The 21,798-nt window shown below is 45.8% G+C and overlaps 1 protein-coding gene across 3 annotated transcripts in view; it reads right to left on the reverse strand.

The window, feature by feature from the left end:
- Positions 1–21,798, reverse strand: part of MOSPD1 (motile sperm domain containing 1) — a 216,160-nt gene that overhangs the window by 72,373 nt on the left and 121,989 nt on the right. For all 3 annotated transcript variants that reach the window (XM_085607919.1, XM_085607920.1, XM_085607921.1), the window contains exon 3: positions 4,034–4,109. In XM_085607919.1, coding sequence (XP_085464045.1) covers positions 4,034–4,109 — 76 coding nt within the window. The remainder of the gene's footprint in view (positions 1–4,033; positions 4,110–21,798) is intronic.

Below are 21,798 nucleotides of genomic sequence, written 5' to 3' on the forward strand. Positions count from 1 at the left end.
AATGACTTTTTTTCTGGACAACAAAACCTTCAGACATTTTACTTGACCTTTTACACTTTTTTATTGATTTGTGAAAACCTGAATTTCAAACACACACATAAACTCAACAAGCATCTTTATAGAAATGACAAAAGGATTGAACAAGGAGGGGTACGTCATGAGAACAGTGGTTTTCAAGATCAAACTATCTCCACATTGCAGCTTTTGTTCAAATAGCCAAGTTTTTTTTAATGATATACAGGAACAAACATCTACCAGTTTTTAGGTCTCGCCTGGAGTTAGCAGCGCACATGCGCTACACTCTCACCATGCGAAGGCTTCTTGGAATCGATACGGATTCCGAAGTCGTGTTTCTGCTCCGCCTGCAGTTTTCATTTGTGCTCGTCGTTTGGCGTCACGAATTATGCAAAAGACAGTGTACTGATTGCACTGGAAGCATTTTAATCCCTCCTGGTTGCCACCCTGTCCGCTTTTGGCCCCGCCCACCGTGATTGGATGTTTTATTGGCTTCTAATTAGTGGGTAAGCACTTATTTTTTGCCATTCCGCAGCCGCAAACGGTCACAGCAGGCAGTGTGTTTGTGTACACAAGTTTTGTTTTGTTCTTGAAGCACGCTAAGCATGCTTTCACTTTCCCACCCACCACTAGCAGGATGGGCTGTGCACCTCGTCTAAAACTTTTTTTTACACATTGAATAATGGCGGCCGCAAAAAGGGGTCAAAAGCTTGTTTTTTAATTTTGCATCGGCTTCTTTAGTAATTTCCTGTCGTCTTTTACTTTCCTCCCACTCACTTTCGTCCTTGTTCACTTTACTCCCGCCCCCTCCCATTGTACGCATCCCCTTTGCTCCCGCCCCCTTCCCCAATGTCCTTGTTATCTTTTTTCCACCCCCTCCCGATGTCTGCATTCCCTTTGCTCCCGCCCCCACCCGGTGCTCATGTTATCTTTTTTCCTACCCCCTCCCGTTGTCTGCAACCCCTTTGCTCCCCGCTGTTCGGGTTTTCTTTCTTCCTGCACCCTCACATTCGCAGTACTAATCCCTCTGTTCCTGCCCCCTCCCCCGCTGTCCGTGGAGATGGGCTGTGGGTGAGGTAGGGGCGAATGAAGATAGGGTGCGTAGTGGATAGAGTTGGCAGCTATCACTGAGGGAGAAGGGGCAGATCTTAGAGTAGTGTAGCAGGGATGTGAGTAGGGATGCACAGTTACAGTTGTAAACAGAGACTCAGTCAAGAGTGTAGTTTGCAATACAGTTAACCGGGTGATATGAAATGCGCACATTTGCAAAGCTTTGTTTAATGCTGCATCAGCCTGTCCACCCCAGAGACAGCATCATTGCTTTAACCTTTGAGACCTGATTGGAGGGTGGGGGGTGTGTGGGAGGGAGGAGAAAATGAATTTTAATCTCTACAAGTACTTCAATACTAATACAACATACTGCTTTTGTAACGTCCAAACAGCCCGTTTTGCGATGCCGATGCACCCTCACCAGGGAATCGCAAACTACCACTCAAAAGCCTGTGTTGTGCCTGCAAACAAGCCTTTTGCTTGGCATTACAATCCCCTGTCTCCTCCTGCTCTCTTATTGTAGACGTTGCCCCCATAGATTAATTTGTTTAATTAGTATAGCAGATACGCTTGTGACTGCGAGGGACCTGTAGACACATTTCATCATTCTGATAAGACTTGAATGGGTGGGCAGCTCCTGAGTTACAGCAGGCTGGTATTAAGTCTGAAATCCTCGCTAGACTGTTCCAAAGCCTTAGTCAGAGTACAAAGTCCATCCGTGAAGTGCTTGCTATATCTAGTGGATTGTGGCCATTGTATTTAGTATTGTGTTACACTTTACCTTACATTTTGATTAGGCATTAAGCGCTATGGGGCACCCTAGTGGAATCAGGGTGCTATACAAATATGAAATACAATTCCGTAGAAGCATGTTGATCGTTATGCTTCGAGTGATCCGTGAAATACAAATCTTAAAAAGCATGCCTAGATTCCCTGTTAATGTGGTTAAGCAGCCTTAACCCCCCCCACCACATACACGGTGTGCCTCATTATAATTCTGAGTTCCAAGTTATGACGTCCATTGAAGATTATTTGATTGACTTGCCCTTCCATCGCCTCTGTGGTCCCACGTGCTGCTTCATGTGACTTCACTATAACTTTACTATTCTGAATGAGCCGTATATAAACAGGGCACTGTTTTTATGAGCTTCGCTCCTGATTTGCAGTAGGGAAGGAATGCTGCGGCGGGGCAGCAGTCACCTGACTGGGTAGCCAGTGGACTTCTGTCTGATTACTCACATCAGCGGATTTGTAACTGTGTAAGTGCAGTCTGCATTTACACCGTCTCTGGCAGAGAATAGTACTTGTGAACACAGCCTTCATTGAGCCAAGGTATGGAAACCTAATTAACCTAGGTCGCTTTTCTGCGCCTGGTGTGTTTTTTTTCCTGCAAGGGGCATAACTTTTTATATATCCTGTAACTTTTAGTTTTTCCAAAGTGTAAGGAGAAATGTGTGGGTTTCCTATTTAGTTTGCAAGTAAACTCCTTTGCTAAGGAAGTAGTCGCCGATCTCTTACATCAAGATTGCGGATGTCCTAGCTTGGCATTGCAAACCAAAAGAAATGTAGCCCGAGAGATTAAAACACGGGACTATTGAATTGGACACTTCTCTGCAGTGCCACACATTCTTGTTTTCACTGCTGTGATTTTATCCTTGTAAATTTAAAGTGCTTGTTTAGCCCTTTTAATTTTCACCAGGTTATAAACTAGTTGTTTTATGTCTTTTTTTTGTACCCATTTTTCAGGGTTAATGTGACTGCTGCAAAAAATGTGTACCACGCAAATCACAGCAGTGTATTTTATGTGTATAGCACTGTGGATTTCTGCTTTTGTCACAGAGATCCTTTTATTACTGTGCAGTTCACAATTTACAATAGTAATCTAGCACAGTGAGCTAAGAACTGCCATCAAAGAGCTGCATTTAAAAACACTTGTGCATGCAGTCATCTATTCAAACACCTAGGGCAGGATTACCAAACATGCCGATGGGTCTTACTCTTATAGTATTAATGACTGTCTCACAAATTTCAAGAATAAAGCCAGGATTTAGCGCGGCATGGCAAAACACTTATAAGGCCCCAAAGGCAAGACCTATTGGCTATGACAATGCTTGTTATTTATTTCCCTAGTCCTTACATTGCTGCGTCATAGTTTTTAAGTATTCATTGTATTAGGTTTCACCTGCACAGCACTTGTAATTTAAAAAAACACAAATGTTAAAAGGGGCAGTGCCTATCTGCTTTCGAATTCTGCCTGTGCCTGTCCCAGGCACGGAACCCAACTGACTACACTAGATCTCCCCTGGTTTTAGCAGAAGAGGGCAGGGTCTTGTCACATTAGTCTTCGTCAGCGATGAGCTTGTTGTTGCTTAATGTTGCCGCAAGTCCTACGAGTTTGCTGTTCTGAAGAGTGTATTCGTACGTTCTCAGTTACATTACACAAGGACACATTCATTTTTGTTTTTAGGCACAGGGATATTAGGTGAATTGTCCAGAATCACAGGATGTGGTGTGGAGCCGACACTGAGAGTGGAACCCGGTTCCCCAGTCAGCAGCGTTGGCCGTTACGTCACATGCTCTCCCCAGAGAAGAGGGTTACTTCACCTCTCCCCTCAGCCCCCCACTTCCCTGTTTCCCTCTGAACTGAATTAAGGCATACTGCACATCGGCAGAGGCTGATGGGCAACCTGTATTAAAGTAAATAAAAACAAAGCGCTATGAAGCGGACAAGCTGGCTGCGCCATAACACTTTATTTTTATTTACTTTTAGTCCTGTTGCACAACAGCTCGGCTGCGGTGTAACATTCTCAATAAACATTGACAACACCAATAGGTCTTGCATAGGAGAAACCTATTGCCTTTGCCAATGCCTGTTTTTAAAAGGGCATCAGCGTTAGAGAAATCAATGCATTCTTAATGAAACTGCTGAAAAATCTTAGTAGGATTAAAAACAGTTTTAACTACTTACATGTCCACACAACACTGAGGCTTGACTGCGCCGGCAGCATCCACAACAACATACTTATTTGGAGCCGTGCAGAGAACTGGAAAAGAGACAACATCATTTTCTTTAATGCCACACAAACCCAAGAGTGAAATATTCTAAAACGTGTCAGCCATGCAAACAGTGCGACCCTTCGTCCTTAAACTGAAGACAGTAAAAATAGGCGAATACAATATAACATCTGGAAATCTGACAACAGGAAAATCAGTTTATTTGGTTTTGGGAGTTTCATGTAGCGCGAACTTGCCCGACCCGAACTTGACCAGCCTCACAGGAGCACCAGTTGCGTTACGGACGGACACATTCATTTTGTTAGGCACCAGGAGATTAAGTCATTTGCCCAGAATCACAGGATGCTGAGCGTCGTTGTCGAGACTCGAACCAGATTCATTGAGACCGACCGCCCTAGCCGTTAGGCCCCGTCCTCTCCCAAATTGCAAGAGAGATGTAGAAGTGTTCTATTGATATACTTTTCAATCAGTACAAATAAACCGAGCTCTGGCCGTGAGGCCTTGGTGCAGAAGACCAAGCACGTGCTCTGCTCTTCGTGAGCGTGACTTCGTTCTGGATCCCACGTCTTCGCATAAGGAAATCACAGGGCTTCCTTCACAGGCACTAACTGGTGTCCGACAAAACGCGTGCATGTGACGTCAGGGCTTTTAGTGACGTGTGCTCTTCCGGTGCTGCCTGCTCGCAGGGTTCTCTGCCGACCTATCTTTCATTAACCTAAACCCACTGGCTACATCAACCGCACAATCACCAACCGTGCCCACTGCCAGCATATTTATGGATTTGAGTTTAACATTTATTAAGTGCAGACTATCTTAAGGTTGAGTTATACAGAATGGAATTAATTCCTTCTGAAGTAATTTCAAGATAAAATTAAGAAAATGTTTAAACGCGGCAGTTTGAGGTGGTATTAATATCAGGGTGTGCGGGGGGTGGGGGGCGGCTCTTTTTCGTTCTATGGAACACTGGGAAAAAAAAGATTTGATTCAATTCTGACTTTGTAGGCTTGTTATATAATTAAATTAAGGAGCGCACATGACAGCAAAGGATGCTTTTATTAGCATTCAGGCAAACTGTAATGAAAAGCCCGATGTTCAACACAAGACAGCAGTCTAGGGAGAGGACTTCAAATATACGTCAGTGATTTGCAGAGCTTTTGACCTTCTTGTATATGTGAATATTCAGACGTAGGAGCTTTTAGCTAGGCAAGCTTGAGGAGCGAGTCACAAGAAATCGTCACATTTCTAAGGCACGCATAGGGCATAGAGAGCTCATTAAACTAGAGCTGTGTGTATTGTGCCCTCCGACGATCAGCGGAGGGCATCTGTTCAAGGTATCATTGGCATTCACCAGGGACCTTACATTATTTATGCAGAGGACACCGAACAACATAAGGTAAAGGTACTGGTATCAATTATTAGAAAATAGGTAATGGGACAGCCACATAGCTGACTTTAGAGAGAAGTGGCCTAACGGTTAGAGCTGCTGACTTTGGAACTGGGAGAACCGGATTCGAATCCCGGCCAGTGAGCATAAATCCACACTCTGTGAGTCTGCGCAAATCAATTAATCTCACTGTGTCTAAAAATGTGCCATGTAATATATGCATTGTTTTTATATAATTCCCACTGGATGTACACACCCTTGTAAAATGTTCTCCCAAGTTATGTACACCCTCCTTTTCTTCCTAGTTAGGTTTGCGCTGCATAAATGCCAATACAAACATACTTTTATGTCTAATGCAGATTGAGCTTCAGAGATAGGAGGCATTGCTGCATGTGCATGCAGTATCTAAAGCCTGATTAACATGGGTGATTAGACAGATAATGAGCACTGGATGATGGAAATCAATGACTGTTAATTCCTTCACGTTTAGCAAGTCCTCGTAATTGCCTCTTACATTCCTGGACAACTCATTATGCATTTATTGAAGTGCAAAAATACTTGAGTACATTTCCATCCCAGCATTTCTCATGGTTGTTCAGGAAATACAAGGCGTTCTCTTTTCCAGCTGCACATTCTCAGATCTATAGAACACTGGCATGGAAGTGTGATGATGTTGCACCTCCTTGACACTACCAGAGGGCTCTACCAGAAGCTCTCTGAATCCCCAAACATCGGATTGTTAACTAATTCATGATCTGGAAACCTGCCCTGGGATGTATTCAAGGTGATGGATACACCATCAACAAAGGACCTGCACTGGCGCTAGCGGTGCAGGGCCGCAATGCATGTACGACGATTCTCCTGTGATTCTGCAATAAAAACGGTTTAAAAAAAATAATTAAAAAAAAATGGATACACCATCAATTAAATCCATCAGATGAGAGGATGTCTAAAAGCTGGTTGGACAATGTGGGTTTGCATTTATTTACTATATGTAGGCTCATATGAATCATTGATACATGTAGTAGGAACAAAAGTAATGCAAACGTACATAAATAAAACAAAATCATCACACTTACTCTTTTATAAAAGGGATTTAAACTCTCTATCAAAAAACAACATTGCAAATGATCTAAACAATTGTATAAAACAATAATTAAATGCTCCTCGTAAACACCATATGGAGGGTACTTTGATAGTTCACAAACCTGTTTTTTTCAAGATTGAGCTAAGAAGCATTTGCCTTCACTTTGTCAGGGGCATACATGATAGTAGAGCGTGCTCGAAAGTGCCTATAGGTTTTCCAAAAAGGGAGCAATAATATTAATCCCTTTGTATGCTGCATGTGATAGCATATAGAATTATAGATGTGTAACAGTGAATAAGCAGTTGTTTTTCTGCCAAAGGCATCTGAGTGACATCAAATGGACAATGGAAGCAAAGCTTGATGTCATTCTGAAACTACAATGTGAAAAATATTGCTGTTATTCCAATCTATATTTTCCCAGCTATAATGTTGTTATTTATGGCCCCCAAATCATCCATACCTACTTTTAACTGCTATGCAGGGGCTGAAGAGTAATGGAGGAGCCATACATAACATGACTTCTCCTCCCTATCCCAAATGAAAAAGAAAACACACCTGGCTCCTTGCCACCCACCCCTGCCACCCTCTGGGCCCCACCTCCAAAGCTGCGCTCTATGCTCTCAATCAGAGTAGAGCCAGTGCTAAGCTAATAGGTTCACTGAGAGGCCAGTAAGAGCAGTCCACATTCCTTTATGATGTAGCAACAGTGGGAAACAACGTTTGATTCACTCTGTTACTACGTCATATCAATAAATAACCAGCTTTAGAATCCGATATTCACATTATAGGCTTACACTAGAAGCCACGCCTAACACACAAAAGTAAGGCAAAACGTCGTGAACGCTGTTAATCGATAAGGCACCCTCCATGCCAACAGATAGTATTGTGAGTGGAAGAACACAACCTATCTTTGCAATACCCCGATGATCAACTTTTTTAAATTCCATAAAACGAACTCAAAAGATAACTTATAATATATCCAAGATATAGTTTTCATTGGACCTTAGATTAATAAAGCTCTTCCAACCAAATGGAAAGCTGCTCGGGATAGACTTATCCTTAAAAACCCAACGGCCAACCCCACAGATTTGGTCAGTTATAGACCAATATCATTGCTTCCCTTTCTAGGGAAAGTTACAGAGACCCTGGTTAACCATCAACTTTTTTTCTTTTCTAGAAACCCATTTACTATTAGACACCTTCCAGTCAGGTTTCTGTGCTTCGTATAGCACGGGTCGGCCTTGGTGGAGGCCACTGACACAATCAGGCTTGCTTTAGATCAGAGGAACTCTGCCATGCTGGCACGTATCGATTCAAATTGAATTTCATGAAATAAGTATAAAAATTAGATAAATATAGAACGTAATTGTATTGCGCCTTTTTCATTGTCCACCTATTTGTAACATATATTGTTACAGGGTAAATTGAAGCTCTAGCAACAGCCCTGGCTTGGTCTCTCCTTGTGAAAAAGGAACCAATAGCCTTTGGTCCCACTGAATGTCTAATGGGGCAAAGAATCTCTGTATTGTCACCATTAGGTTTAAGATGATTTAAATTCATCCAGCTCTCAACCCTAACACACAGTCGAAAAACTGAGCAGCAATATTTTTCACACCACAATGAATTTTTATGATGATCTGATTGTCATCTGCATAAAGAAAAATAACATAGTGAAGAGACTGTATCAGGAGAGCCAGGGGATCAGACCAGTTACAAGAAGGTGAGACAATATAGATAACTGAAGGACACCACACCCTTAAATTCTGACTCATGAGATGAAAAGGGCAAGTGACACCTGTAGCGTTCTGAACGCCAAACGATTTGAGAACTAGGAAAGGGCTAGATTTTTAACACTAAAAACGTACAAATCCATTTAGAAGAATTTGATGATCCTCTACTGAAAAGGATTTAGCCATGGACACATGGCAGGAGTTGTATACATTCTTTCCCCAGTTACAGACGGAGAAAACCATACACCTGTATACTGATTGCCTTTGTTAAGATTGACCACTAACCACCTTTCTGCCAGTCAAAATGATGCCTTTTTGAGCATATTCTTAGTTTCAACGTGCTAACAGTCAAATAATCTTGTTATATTTTACGGATGCTGGTTAGCTAATAGCCTTCAGAGACTAACTGAAGGGTGATTAAACAATACTTCATATGCAAAAAGTTCAGGGTTTTAATGAGAAAAGGCCCGGGCTGGAAAGAAATGCGGCAGTCTAATCCATTACTTGTTTTTGTGGCAGGTCACGCCTTTAGAGCATCAAGTACGCCAAGACGGATGTCCTGGGCTCACTTTGTAACAAGACCAAAGCTATACCTCACTGATGAGGCCTAAGCGGGATGAGGATGTTATTCTTCCCGCATGGAGGAGACCTGGCTAGGCAGTTCGGGCTAGTCTGTAGCTATTGGAGCTAGACCAAGGCTGATTTGCATAAGCTGGTCTCGGTCTAGAACAGCATAGGGAGAGAATCACATTGAACTGGAATATGACCCGAGCAGTCACAAGTGGCTGAGATTAATGAGAATATTCCTTACATCACCTTATTTTTTGTGGCTATTTGATTGGCAGCAGTTACTAAATGTAAAACAAAGGTGGTCCTTGCTTCTGATCATTATGAGAGGAATTCTGCAAAAAAAAAAACGAATTGATAAATACACAGACCTTAGCCCAAATATCTGGAGAGCTGCATAGCTGGTTTAAGTAATCCATCATCTGTACACCAAGAAAGTGTTGCAAATAAATGAATATGACTTACAACACCAAGTACTGATTTGTAGTATACAAAGCAGCAATAACGATTGGGTATTTTGTGACTGGATATTATCACAGGTGTTGAACATTTGGAAATAGTAACAGTGAGCAAGGAAAATCAGACTGAAGAACAAATTACTTACCGCAGCTGCCTTACTTTAGAATTATCCCCAAGCGTCAGACTGGATCAAGAAATACATTTTTGAACAGAGAACATGGCAGGTGCAACAGACAATGTCGCTAGGCGCTGCTGAGTGCACTCCACCACCAGACAAATTGAACCCCCTCCATGGGCGAGCAAGTTGATGTGCTTCACCGGTTTGTTGCAGACAGTGCCTGGAGTGCCAGCAATGACGGCTATAGATGCGAAAAACCCAAAGCAGATCTGCATCGGAGAGACCTGCTGGATTAAGGCGGCCCTTGAGCTCAGGAAGAGCTGCAGGGCGGTAGTGCAAGTTCTCCTACGGGGCAGCGGGAGCAGCAGGAGCAGCGTCAGCACAAGTGCTGCTCTCGCATCAGTGGGAGGTCTGGAGGCTTCCCCGAGCCTGAGAGGGAAGAGAGATTAGCTCCTTGTCGGCGGAAGAAAAAGAGGAAAACCGGAGAAGCAGCTTTCAGGCAAGGTAGCAGTATATCAGAGATGTAGGAGGGTTGGCCCAGAGACACAAATACAAAGTTTTGATACGGCTAAAGGACAAAAAGAAGAGGCCAATAACTTGGGGGAGGAAGGCAACGAACAAACATGCTTTGAACAGGTTTGGGTAGCTCCCTCAGATGGCCGGGCTGGTATTCCTGAGATTACCACAGAAGGGTCTGGCTCACAGGGTTCGCAGGGCAGTAGATTGAAGGGGAAACCAGGAAAAGAGACACAGAGACTAGGGGAGGTTAAAGAGGACACAATGAAATTGTGAGCTGCACAGTTAAAGTTATTCCGTCCTTGAGGACCTTTTTTAAGGTACTTCCACCCGGGGTAATTCTCCAAAGCCAGGAGAAAAGCTTGGGAAAACACCCAGCTATGTTCAAAATGGCGGCAGAGGGGGAGATAGCCTGCCCTGTAAAGCCTAGTCAAGGAACAACATTAGAAGGAGCTGGAAGTCAGTCCCAGATGGGGGATGGCATTGGTGATTGCATCCAGATAAAAATAGGGAGGAACCTCAGCCGGATAGACCCTTAAAGGACCTTGTAGGAGAGGAAGAAGAGGTGGGGGCGCAACCTCTTCTTTAGAGACTCACTCACTCACTCTCTGGGGACATCAGAAACGGCTTCGCAATATCAGTGGCTAACCAGGGCGAGATACGTCATTTTTGTGAGGTTCTAGAGAAGAAAATAGACTCCCTGACAGTGAGAACACAAACATTAGAGGCTAATGTTGTGGAGCTGAAAAAAGATCTAAATGATAGTAAAAGTGCGATTCAAACATTACAGCGAGGAGAGCAGGAATTGCAAGAGAAAATGGAACAACTTGAAAATAACTCAAGAAGAAATAACTTGAGAATATTGAACGTCCCAGAGGGAAAGGAAGGTGATGATCTCAAAAATGTTTGTGTTCTCCATAATAAAGGAAGCAGTTCAGATTTAAGAGATTAAGGCAGCCATCGAGAAATATATCCAACGGGCACACAGGGACCCCTTTAGAAAAAACCCAAATAGGGTGTAGCCACGGAAGATCCTTCTTAACGTTCAAACATACGCCCTAAAAGAAAAAATACTCTCCTGTGCATTAAAATTTAAAGACTTGAAGGGGGAAGGACTTCACATTTGAGATTACATCGGACTTAGCCCAGGTCACTTTAAATAGACAGTGGGAACTGGGAATGCGTTTAGATGAATTTAAAAAAGCAGGGGCAACAGCTCAGATTAGATTCCTGGCATCTCTGAGAGTCATGCACAACAATGAAATGCATCTGTTGAGAAGTGTAAGAGAGGCTGACAATCTCTTGGAGGCCATCAAGAACGGGAGAAAAGGAGGAGGAGCTTAGCGCGCATCCAAGATGGTCGCGTGAGCACAGGGCTCCCCGGACCCTCGCCACTCCTCGCAATTTATCCTGATGATATCCTGATTTCTCGGACGGACCCTCGAAGGTGAACCTCGACTGAGTCCATAACTCTTTCCAGAATTTGAATCGGACCTGGGCGACCATAATTACAGCACTTTGAACTTTTGGGGCCCACCTGGAGGCCGTGCCGGGGACTTGGTGATTTGTGGAGCCGGGACGTAGTTGAACAACAACGGCAGTGGGTCCTCATCTGTGGCCGTACCCCCACTTTCGGTTTCGTTTCCGGATCCTGACATGGTCTGATTGAGAGACCGTTTCGCTCGGCCGGGGACCAATCCAGCCTCCACTCAGTGTCATCGCTGCCTCCTTATTATAGCCTCTTGGGTCAAGTCGTGACTTTCTTCGGATCGTACGAGCCAGCTTCTTAGACCAAGACGCCTCTTCGTGGGGGACCGTTCCAGACAAATGTTATGGACCGTTACACTCAAGCCAAAGGCTCCCCCGGGCTCTCCAGCAGTACCCCGGAGGACGCCAGAGACGACCCTTCTGCCCCTGTTGACTTGTCCCTGCAGGACATTATGGGCGCCATCACCGGCATGAAGAAGACCATCGGCCAGCAGTATGAGGCTCTGGCTCGTAAAATTGACACGGTCGCCATTGATGTCACTCTAATCATGGCCGACCTGTCTAAGACTAACGAGAAGGTCAAGTCATTGGACGTGAAGACTTCCAGCCTCACGGCCGATGTGTCGGAACTTCAAACAGACCATGGCAATCTGAAATCGGCCAACGACTTGATGTCCCAGCGTCTGGAGGAATTTGAGAACAGGGCAAGACGCAACAACATTCGCGTCATAGGTGTTCCAGAGAATCCCGAGACTCGTTCGGTTGACCTCCTGGTCGAAGATCTAATCCTCACCCATCTTGCCCCTTCTGGACTGAGCAAGTTTTTCGCGGTGGAGCATGCACATCGTGTCCCGGGCGGTAAGCCCAAGCCTGGCACTCCTCCGAGGCCTATCATCGCAAAACTTTTTCATTTCAGAGACCGTGATGCGATTTTGCAAGCTTCGAGAGTGCACGGCCCGGTGAAATTTGAAAACTCCTCTGTCAACTTTTTACCGGATTTCACTCAACTTGTCCAGAGGCAGAGGATGGGCTTTCAGGGGGTTAAGCGACGTCTCCGGGACCTGGGATTGAAGTATGCTATGCTTTTTCCTACCAGGCTTCGAGTGGAACACGAGGAACGGACCTTCTTTTTCGAGCGACCGGACAGTGTGAGTGACTGATTGGATTCTCTACCTGGTCAGGGCGATCGCACGGGGCACCCTGGCGGTGCTGAGGGTGGTGAGCCTACACAGAAGTGACCCTTTGGTCCCTAACCTTGACAATCGGGCATTGCTCAGTTGGGTTCTACTTCTCCTGTATATTTTGCCTTATAGTAGTTCGTGTCCGGGTGGCGGGTGGAGACGGGCCTCTCTCCTCCTCCGGGGTCTTTTTGTAGAATGGGATTGTTAGGGCGACAGGCACACTGCATTTTGGGTTGGCTTTTTAGTCTGCAGGGGTGCAGGGAGGGGGGAGTTGTAACGGGTTTTGGTTTGGGGGTGGGAGGGGGTGTTTGTGTTCGTGTTTTCTTTTCTCAAGGTGGCATATTGGTTCTTTCTCTGTTTCAGGTGTCCTGCTCTCTGTGGGGGGACTCATGCAACTCTTGTGGGGATGGGGGGTAGTGGGTTGAGGTTGATATCTTGGAATGTCAATGGATTGGGGGATCGTATTAAACGGGGTGTTGTACTGCAATATTTGCGTCGTTTGACGCCGGATGTGGTACTCCTGCAGGAGACGCACTTGGTTGGCAACGTGTGTCATGCTATGAATAGGTGGGGGTACCGATTGGTGGCACACTCTGGGTTCACCACTGGTTCCCGAGGGGTTGGTATTCTGGTCCGGTCTTCCCTCCCACTCGAGATTGATGATGTCATCCTTGACGACAGAGGGCGTTATGCCGCCCTAACTGGTAGGTGGGAGGGTAAGACTCTCTCCTTAGTCACGATATATGTTCCCCCAGGCCTCCAGACCTCCACTTTCTCTGATGTTGGTCGGATGTTGCTGGAACTCCCCGATAGTCTTCTCCTCGTGGGTGGGGACTTCAACTCCGTGCTATCCGGCGATCTGGATCGCCACCCCCCCAGGGCCCTTCCCATTTCCCAATCATGGCTTGGTGGGTTTTTGGCCACCTTTGGTTTGGTGGATTGCTGGAGGTTAATGCATCCGACGCAATGTCAATACACCTTCCACTCCGGGGCTCATGGGAGTCTCTCCAGGCTTGATTACTTCCTCATGCCCGCGGCCCAGTCCCCCCACGTTGGGGAGGTGAGACACCTGGCCCGGGGCATCTCAGATCACTCCCCTGTGTGGCTTCTTTTCGACACTGGGACGCAAGCCGCGGGACGGATCGCCCCTATTAGCCCCTGGCATCTGCGCAACCCCAAGACTCGCAACAGCCTCATTAAGTCGCTCGACCACTACTTCCTGGAGAACGAGGGGTCTGTTTTGTCCTCAGTGTCCCTTTGGGAAGCCTTCAAAACTGTTATTCGTGGACAGGCCCTATCATTAATAGTCGAGACCAAGAAAGCTAGGAATGGGGAGGTCGTGAAGCTGGAGGCCGAAATACTGGAGTTGGAGGCTAATCTAGACTTAGGTGTTACCCAGGATAGGCTCCACGCCCTTAGCTTGAAACAGTTTGAATATAAATCCCTTGTTACGGATGCTGCCAAGACAATGTACAGGGAACAGCAAGGTAGACTGTATGATGTCGGGGATAAGGCGGGTAAATTGATTGCATGGCTTGATAAGAAGGAGAGAGCGAACCGTGTGGTCCCCGTGCTTCAGAATTCTGATGGTGTGCATGTGACTGACCCTGGCGAGATTGTGGAGTGTTTCGCTGACTATTTTTGTGTGGTCTACTCCCCGGTGTCTGATAGAGATGAGGATGACTCTCGTCTCTTGTTGAGGGACATTGCGCTGCCCTGCCTGTCCGAAGAGGATCGAGGGCGCATGGAGGCATCGTTGTCGGCCGACGAGATTGCTGCCGCGATTTGTTCCCTTCGTTCTGGCAAAGCTATGGGCCCCAATGGATTGCCTATTGAATTGTACAAGTTGCGCCCGGATAAAGTCGCACCGTTTCTCCGTGATATGTTTCTGGAGTCGCGTGAGCTTGGTTCCCTCCCTTGTGATCAGCGTCTGGCCACTATAGTTGTGATTCCTAAGGAGGGCAGGCCTCGTGATCGTTGTGCCTCTTACAGGCCTATTTCCCTATTGAATGCTGAACCTAAGATTCTTGCCAAGGTCCTTGCTAATCGCTTACTCGCTGTCATCTGTGACCTGATCCATCCGGATCAGTCGGGTTTCATTCCGCACCGGAACACTGCTCTTAACTTGCGGCGCTTACATGGCGTTCTCGCCAGGGCGGAGTTTCTCTCTGAGCCGGCCATCTTGGCTTCCTTGGACGCCACGATGGCCTTTGATACGATAGAATGGCCATATCTTTGGGCCACTCTGGCGAAGTTTGGATTCGGTGCGGGATTTATTAGTTGGATGAGACTTCTATATACGGATCCGCTGGCTCAGGTTGTTGTCAATGGTAGGGTGTCCCAGCCCTTTGCTCTCGGGAGGGGTACTAGGCAGGGGTGTCCGTTGTCCCCCTTGCTCTTTGCTCTTGCTTTAGAACCGCTTGCAGCCTGGCTCCGATGGGAACCATCGATAAAGGGCATTCAGTGGGCCCCTGACTTTGAGGATCGGGTTTCATTGTACGCCGACGATATTCTCTTGTACCTCACCTCCCCGCGTGAACCCCCTAACGTCCTGTTCGACGTCCTCACTTCTTTCGGTAAAAACTCCGGTTTGATCATTAATTGGTCTAAATCGTGTGTGTATGTTATCTCTGGTGGCCTTCCCCCCTCACCGAATAGGTTTCCCATTCACATTTCGAAATCCGGTTTCAAGTACTTGGGGGTCTACGTATCGTTGGACCCGGCGGTCCGACACGAGCATAATCTCCTTCCTCCTCTCTGGCGATTGAAGTTGGACGTGGCTCGGTGGCGTAAATTGCCGTTGTCGCCACTCGGTCGAGCGGCCCTTTTTAAAATGATGTCCCTGCCCCGATTTCTCTACGCACTCCAGAACTCCTTTGATATTATTCCAGCGGCCTACTTCCGGGAGGTGGAGGGTTTACAGAGGAGACTTGTTTGGGACGGTCGCGCACGCATCGCTCTCGCAAAACTGACTCTCCCCTGGTATGATGGGGGCATTGCGCTCCCGGACATCAGGAGGTATTATTGGGCCTCCCAGTTGTCCGCCATCAACCATGCTACGTATGCACCCGGTCCAAATCCGGCTTTCGAGATGGACAAATATCAGTTGCCTGGTGGCAACTTCAACAGAGCGCTCTACTCCCGGACAGTGGGGAGGAATCTAACGGGACCCACTAAGATTGCGGTACGTGTGTGGAAGGATGCCAATGTGGCCATGGGATGGAATGATCGATTGACACGAGCGACCCCTTTGTTTGCTTCGGAACGATTGGGATGCCTCTGGACAACGAAAGGTTTTGAGAACTGGGATACGATTGGCATTAGCAGAGTGGGTGATCTTTGGGTGAAAGGTGCAGTCAAGTCCTTTGCGGTGCTTCAGAGCGAGTAGGAGTTGAGTGAGAGGGAGTTCTTCAGATATGCACAGGTCCGCCACGCTTTGCTGTCGGTCTTCACGGCCGGTACCACTGTCCCTGTGTCTTCCCCACTCGAGGACCGTATACTTGATGGTCATCTGCCCGATAGTACGATTTCCTTGATTTATAAGAAATTAATCAACAATCGGGCGGATCTCCTTGTGCATCTTAGGAAGGCCTGGACCGGAGACGGGTTGGAGTTGGATGACGAAGACTGGCAGTCTGCACTGTCCTCCCCGAAAGAGGTCGCCATTCCCGCCCGTCTCCGTCTCATCCAGTTCAAAATTCTTCACCGAGTTTATGTGACGGGTCCTCGTTTGGTTGCTATGGGTTTTTCTTCGGATGGGTTGTGTAGGTGCGGATGTGGAATGAGCGCCACCTTCCTTCATATCCTTTGGGAGTGCCATGAGGTTGCGGCGTATTGGCACCGTGTGCATGCTGTAATGGAGTGTGTCACTGGGGTCGCTCTGTTGCCTGAGGCTCGTAGATGTCTGTTGAATGTGTGGGAGCCGAATGATTACGACGTTGCCCGGGCCCGGTGGGCGGCACTTGGGAACATGATTGCAAAAAGGGATACTGCGCAGCTTTGGGGTTCCCGACGGCCTCCCACCGTGTCAGTATGGAAGGAGAACAGAGACTGGTGCATGTTTAGAGAGAAGACGGTCTATCTGGCTAGGGGCAAGCCTAGGGCGTGGAATAAAATCTGGGGCCAGTGGAACACCTACCGAGGTAACATCTGTACGCCCCCCTTTGAGGACACTCCGGACATTTCTCTGTCCCCCTGATCCTGAGGTTCCTAGAATACTGTACTTCTTTTGCTGATTGTCCCGCCTTCTCCACTGCCTCCTCCCCCTGGTCATCTCTATTGTCCTCCTGATTCTCTACCTGGTATGATAGGTCCCCCCTCATCGAAGTTCGACACCGTTTAGAATGTTTCTCGCCTTGAGTGTTGTTTTGTTGTTTTTTTTGTTGTTTTTTTTTTTTGTTTGTTCTTTCTCTTAAACTTTAAAATATTGGTATTCTGCCTATCTTCTGAGTTGCCGAATATATATCCTGTAATTCTGCTGGACCTCTGGGGATCAGTCGCTGCTTTGTGACCTTAAGCAATTGATTTGCATATACTAGCGGCCGGCCCTTGTGGTTGTAGGCCCATATTTGTAATGATGTTGTTTTGCACAATAAAGTTTTCAAAAAAAAAAAAAAAGAACGGGAGAAAAGAACCTAGGGATTGATGTATGAAAGAAAATCAGAGACAGAGAAAACACGGGAGGATGTTGGGGTTAACATGAGTTTCTTTTTATGTATATATGTGGGTGGTGGTGAGTGCCGGTGGGCTGGAAAGAAAATTGGACTAACACCAGGTCCAGAAGGAAGTATGGGTGGGTTCGCCAAAGGGAGGGGGTAGGGGGATGAACACTGGGTGGGGAGCATGTGCGAGCATTTTTTTAGACAAATTCCACGAACACCTCAGAGGGACATAGGATAGTTAATAGGGACTGTAGTGTTCAAGTAAAGGAAGGGGGAAGCGTAGCAAGGAGATGACGACTCAAGATACTAACATGGAATGTCAACGGGTTACGTATGATGGGGAGAAGGGATAAGATACTACAGTATCTTAGAGATTCTCCAGCACAAATCATGATTTTACAAGAAACACATCTGGTAAAAGAGGAGTGTCGGAAGCTGTTTAAAAATCAAAGATGGGTGCAGAAGATGGTATGCACAGAGCAGAGTGCTAATATAAGAGGGGTGGTAATAGTGATAAAAAACAAGGGGGAAACGTATGGCTTATGGACACAAGAGTCGATACGGGTGGCAGGTGGATAATAGCAAGCATAAAAATAAATGACATCCCACTAACATTAGTGGGCTACTATGGCCCAAACCACGATGAATGTGAACCGTTACAAGCAGTGTTTACTAACCTGTTGGACTTCTCAGGCCCTGTTATTAGGGCAGGAGACTTTAATGTTATTTTGGATTTGAATTCAGATAAATCTAGTAAAATCAGAGCTATACCCACTCCCAAATCATACGCCTTTTTGAAGCCCATGATGAAGCAATATTCGCTTAGTGATTTATGGAGGGAGAGGGTGGGAACATTGCAGGGAGCCTCGCATTATACCAAAAATATGGGCATAGGTCAAGGATTGATTACTTCCTACTGGAGCGGAGTCTTCAATATTGGGTACTTGACGGCCCATTTGTCAGACCATTCAGCGGCAACCATACCAATTAGGAATATTAGCCGACCCACAGAAAGGAGGTGGGCACTAGATCGTACTATCTTGGCGGACACAACAGCAAAGGAAGACTTGAAAGTCGAAGTAGGAGAATTTCTCAAAATTAACAGTCTTGTTGCCGAAATGCGCATTTCGGTAGCGAGACACAAACAAGCTGGGCCCACCTATACCAGGCTCCACGCTAACACGGACGCATCCGCCCATGTGACTCCTTTACCTTTGATCGTACATTTCGAGATTCATTTTTACCCATCGACCGGGTTGGAAATATCACCGGTTCTTCGATCGCTCAACCGTAGCGCTTTTATCAGCCCTGAAGAGTCACAGGTAGTCACCTGTTGACGAAACACGTGTCGGCTGGCGCTTTTGCTTTGACGAAATTCAACTTGTATAAAAACAACATTCACGGAACTACCTGTGTCGACCTTCTTTTGATTTCCAAATTGTATTAACTTTAAACCTTAAACATGTGCCCAGGACTTGTTTGTAATATCTCTTGAACACAGACTGTAAAATCTTTACAAACATTTTGTCTGGGAGATTGAGTAAAGTAGCCAGAGAGGTGATCCATAAATATCAGAAGGGATTTATCAAAGGGTGATATATACATGAGTTAACCTATGGGCTCATAGGAGCAATTGATGTGGTATCCGCTTATTCCAACTCCATAGCAGTTATAATGCTAGATGCTTCCAAAGCATTCGATAGAGTTAGGTGGTCATATTTGCTTGCGGTTTTGAAACGTCTCAAGCTTGGGGGAAAATTCTGAAGAGCAGTCCGACTGATATACCAGGACCCCTCAGCTAGAGTCCTAGTGAATGGTAACCTATCCCCACCCTTTAAAAAATTTAGGGGCAGAAGGTAGGGGTGTCCCTTGTTCCCCCTCTTATTTAATATTTCTTTGCACAGAAACTTAGAATGGCAAACAACATTCCACCTTTTTCCTGAGGAGGTTGGATAAAGAAAGCGGCTTCATATGCAGACGATCTGGTGATCTTCTCCTCTGATTTGGAGGTCGAATTATCAGCCACTATACATTTGGCTCTGGACTTCGGTAAACTATCTGGGTACCTGGTTAATGAGGGGAAAACAGAGATTATGGTTTGAAATCAGAGGAAGGATATCCCGTTGATCAAGAATGAGATGAAGTATCTGGGTCTAAAAATTGTGGAAGATATAAACAAAATCCCCGAAATAAATTTGGATAAGATATCTACAGAAATTTTGCAGCTAATGAAGAATTGGCTACACCTCCCCCAAACGATCTTTGGGCGGGTTAATCTGATCAAAATGGTGATACTGCCAAAAATAAAGTATCTCTTTAATACTATCCCCTTACATTTTGAGAAAGCGGCAATAGATAAAATCCAACAGGCAATAAATGCCTTTATTTGGGCTCATAAGGGGGTTCAGATCTCGTGGAAAAAGTTGCGGAGAAGAAGAGAGAATGGGACATTCAATTCTATGCTTGGGCCTTCCAGATCACAAACTCCAGAATGCTTTTGAACACACCTGATGGCTCAGATGTAGGAACTATGTATTTGGCAAAGATAAAAGAAAGTAAGATGGGTATAAACAGATTTCCCTTGAAATTTGGGGACCAAAACTTCTTTAAAAAAATCAAACTAAAAGTGCTTTATGCATTTGCCAGAATGTGGTACATGATAAGACAATATTCTAAACTAGAGTACTACTCCTTCTCAGCCCCAATTTGGGAATCACCAGGGACTCCGGAATGTCTTATTCATAAACTAGCGCTATCAATGAGAAATGCTGGGATACTCGTTTGGGGAGAGATCACTCAAGGTAGACAGCTAATGGCATGGAATGAGTTAAAAGACCTCTTGGGGGCAAAATCTGACGTTTTAAATATATGCAACTGAAGAGTTGGGAACAGAGTTGAAAAAGGCCTTTGGGTATCGGAAATGAATTGGAAGAGCTACTTACTAGGAAAGCCCCAGGAAAGAAAGAAGTCTCCTTTTGGTTTTGGGAATTACAAGACATCATGGATGGAGACTTCACCCTGGCAGAACATTTATGGGCAAGATGATTGCCGAGGGGCGACTTACAATATACGTGGCAAGTATTGATGCACACAATATTTTCCATTGTCAAGCCTGCTTTTTTTTATAAAGAAACCACCTCTTTTCACTCCACAGGACATATATAACACCTGGGAAGAAAAGGAAGATCGATGTCATGTGCAAACTGTGGTTTGGAAAAGGTAACACATGTCCACATGTTTTCTCAATGCACAGAGATTAAGAGATTTTAGGAGGAAGTAGAACTGACACCCTCAGGTATTTTGGGGGTACAAATAAAAGTAAGCCTTTCACTAATTATTTTTGGTGTAATGGAAGGGGTAGTAGGAATCACTAGAGATTTGTTGTTTTATGCAATCCTACAGGCTAGAAGAGTAATCTGCTGTAACTGGGTCTGAGAAACTTCACCTCGACACTTGAAGTGGCTAGACTCCATGTTTTATGTGTCTAAAATGGACTTATTGGGAAGGGGGTCCAAAAAGAAAAGATTCTGGGGTATGTTGCAGAGGTGGGTGGGGATAATTGAAAATAAAGGGGATAAGAGATCTAAATATCTGTCCAATGATTATACCTACATAACTCTCCGCTTTTGCTGCAAGGACCCCCCCTCCGTATATCGGCTTGATCCGATGCAGCTGCGGCAAGAATTGGATGAGGTGAGAGATATACCAGAAGGAGGAAAACTGCTTAAACTCCGGGCTTTGTTTGGTCTCTCTTTCGTAAGGCAAGACAAAGGTACAGGTCATTAGATCATGTGCTGAATGAGGACAAAAATAAAGAAATTCTTGAACAGTAGCCATGCATGCCAGTTGGTGGCGTCGTCCGACTCTGTGTGCCGGCGGTACCCGTGCCGGAAGTGACGTGGGCGACGCCTATATAGGTGCAACCCCAGCACGCTGTCAGTTTCTTTTCGTGTGGAGCCACAAAGAACACTGACCACTGGTGTGGAAAACTAAGGCCCTGAAAGGGTACAGCCTTGATCCTAGAAATCTGTATGCAGAGCAGGGAGGATTGGTTGGTCAGTAAGGAGGCTGCGGCTAGACAGAGTCCCGACCAGACAAAGTGTTCCCGAAGGTAACTAACTTGCTTACCATAGACTAGATACCCATGCAATACCTCCTCAATGGTGTTTCTGCAGAACAAGTTCCTAATATAAAGTCGTGCAGGACCGAATGGACAAAATGGATATCCCAACAGACCTGACTGTCCAGGCGGTACTGCTTGGTGAACGTGTGCCAAGATGTCCACATTGCTGCCTGAACGATGTTAAGGATCGGAACTCTGCGTGCCAACACAGTGGTCGCAGCCTTACCTCTGATAGAATGAGCACGTAAACTCTCAGGGGTTGCTTCTTGGTGAATGCATAGCAGATTTTAATGCAGAGCACGATCCATAGGGAGATGGTCCATTTCTGCACAGCGTTTCTCTTCATGGGTCCGAGATACCCTACCAAGAGTTGGTCGTCCACCCAGAATTCTCTCGAGCAGTCA

Source organism: Triturus cristatus, chromosome 5_2 (assembly GCF_964204655.1).
Source record: "Triturus cristatus chromosome 5_2, aTriCri1.1, whole genome shotgun sequence".
Taxonomy (NCBI): domain Eukaryota; kingdom Metazoa; phylum Chordata; class Amphibia; order Caudata; family Salamandridae; genus Triturus; species Triturus cristatus.